General features: G+C 46.6%; 1 protein-coding gene across 1 annotated transcript in view; it reads right to left on the reverse strand.

The window, feature by feature from the left end:
• Positions 1–102: 102 nt before the first annotated feature.
• Positions 103–2,356, reverse strand: part of LOC101858901 (hybrid signal transduction histidine kinase I) — a 15,592-nt gene continuing 13,338 nt past the window's right edge. The window contains exon 2 of the mRNA XM_005110878.3: positions 103–2,191. Within this exon, the coding sequence (XP_005110935.2) occupies positions 126–1,202 (1,077 nt within the window). The 5' untranslated portion in view covers positions 1,203–2,191 and the 3' untranslated portion in view covers positions 103–125. The remainder of the gene's footprint in view (positions 2,192–2,356) is intronic.

Consider the following 2,356-nt stretch of genomic DNA (forward strand, 5'->3'; position numbering starts at 1 on the left):
TACAGAGAGAGAGAGAGAGAGAGAGAGAGAGAGAGAGAGAGAGAGAGAGAGAGAGAAAGTGAGCAGAAAGCATCCACAAAATTCATTCACATTCTAAAAGTTTTCTAAAAATGTAATTTCTGATCCTAGCAATCTCCACTCCACTCACCTCCAATCACGCTATTGTCCTTCCCTGCCATCCCTGAATTCGGACGTCCTCCACTACTCATAGTAATATCGTACTGTTGCTGCTGCTGCTGCTGCTGCTGTTGTTGTCGTCGTTGATACGCGCCGGGTGGAGGTGGTGGAGGTTCAGTTTGAGCCCAGGCGGCGGTATTTTCTTCCGTTCCAGGCCCCTCGCCAGAGGAAGAAGAAGAGGTGGTGGCCTGGTTTGCGAATGCGGTAGTGGCAGTGTGGGCAGTGGTGGTGGTAGCAGCGGGGGTGAGAGAGGTAGAGGTAGAGAAAGAAGAAGAAGGATCATCGGCGTGGTCCACGCTTGTCTGGCCTATGGGAGGCAAGAGCCTCGGCGTTTGCTGTTGTTGTACCACTGCGGCTGCGGCGACTGTGGACGAGTTATTGTTGCCGTGGTCCTGAGAGAGGGGAGGGAGGCCTTTTTTCCCCGCCAAATACTCACCACTACCACCACCACCACCACCGTCGCTATCTCTACTAATATTACCTTGTCCCACCTCCTCATCATCACCATTAACACCACCAACAATACCACCACCTTTCTTGTAATCACCATTGCTGCTGTCAGCTGCATTTATATTTTTTTGGTCAACCCCGTTTTCAAAATCGTCCGGGTAATCTTTCTCGCCGTAACTCAAGCTCGTCAAGCTGGTCTTTTTATCACCATGATCATCATCATCGACCACAACTTTCTTCACCCCACTGTAGTAATTGTTGTCGTCAAACCTCTCGATATCTCCCACAGGTGTGAGCGATGTTTGAGCAGGGCTGAAAGACCGCATACCTTCAGTCTCGGCAGCAGTAGCAGGTTGATCGTTCTGGTTTCGTCCATGATCGTCCTCCTGTTTGTATTTCGGGAGGTCGGTGGGCGACGGGACATCTTCGGGCCTGTGTGGTTGGGGGACGGGTGTCTTTAGGTCCTCTCTCGTCTGCTCTCGGATGAACTGTTCCAGCTGCAAGTCTTCGGCCAGGTTTTCCAGCTCGATTTCTCTCTCGGTCCCCGGTTCGGGGGACACTCTGTTGTGAGCCATTATAATGTTTTGCGGACTATCCTGAGACGTTTAATTGATAACCCTTTAGTTCGATTTCACGAAGCACAATCTACAGCCAGATTGAAAGTTTTAAAAGTTTGTCTATAGCAAATGATCGTCAACCAAGAAAAAGTTTGTAATTTCTTCTCCTGAAACGACCAAACTGTCTCATTTTCCAGGGGGAGGGGAGTATTTAAAGTGACTGTTTTTTTCAATAACAAAGCCTTAAACTGTTTGACAAAATTATTCCTTCTGTAAGAAAGGGGGACTTGAACCTTGAACTCTCAAGTCCAAAGGCGGGAACGTCGAACCACTTGGGGTGGTACAGGTAGAAATAAAGTCAAATAATCTCTCCCCCTTGTTTAAATCAGTCTCTTCTTATTTATGCTATAGCTCTAGCCACTTGTAACGCTTGAATAAATCTTTCTGTTGTCCCTCGATTCATAAAGGACAAAGAAAAGCGTAGCAATCACGAAGTATTAATAGTCTCCAAAGCTCAGTGCACGGTTTTTGAACCCGACTAGAGAATCGATCAAGCCGGCATGAAAATACGACAGAAAGGCGAGTAGCTAGACTGCAAAAACCAGCTATTATCGCACGCAAGAAGTAGTCAGTGAGTCCACTTTCACATTGAGACCTTAGCAATACATGTATAAATCTCAAAGCCCCCACTTCAAGCGCTGACGATCGTTTTCCAAAGACCTCTCAATAAATATATTGATATATGCCTTTACGTCACATGTATGTCTGTGTGTTTCTATCAGGCTTAGGGGTCACTTTCGCTTTGGTGTTGGCGTCACACCTTTGCCTGCCAGCCAGCTCAACGGACTGTGGCGATCAAAGGAGAGGGGGTGGGTATTGGCTGGCTCTGCCCGCCCTCTCGAATAGACTCGCTGCCCGCTATGTTGATATTTTGTAATGTGGAACTCGCAAGTCGCTATGGCTGCGTGGTCAATGTAGGGACAGACGCTCTATACAGAGGGTCACAGCTGAGGAAAGAATAGTAGACCAGAGCATTATTTGAATGGTAAAGGGTTGGTATTGATTTTTGTCGCGTTTTGGGAGTGATATTCTATTTTGAAGAATGGTATATGTTTGCATGGGGCAATGTAAGTTTACTCAGATACAAGAATATATAAAATTTATATATAAAT

Source organism: Aplysia californica, unplaced genomic scaffold, assembly GCF_000002075.1.
Source record: "Aplysia californica isolate F4 #8 unplaced genomic scaffold, AplCal3.0 scaffold00958, whole genome shotgun sequence".
In the NCBI taxonomy this organism is placed as follows: domain Eukaryota; kingdom Metazoa; phylum Mollusca; class Gastropoda; order Aplysiida; family Aplysiidae; genus Aplysia; species Aplysia californica.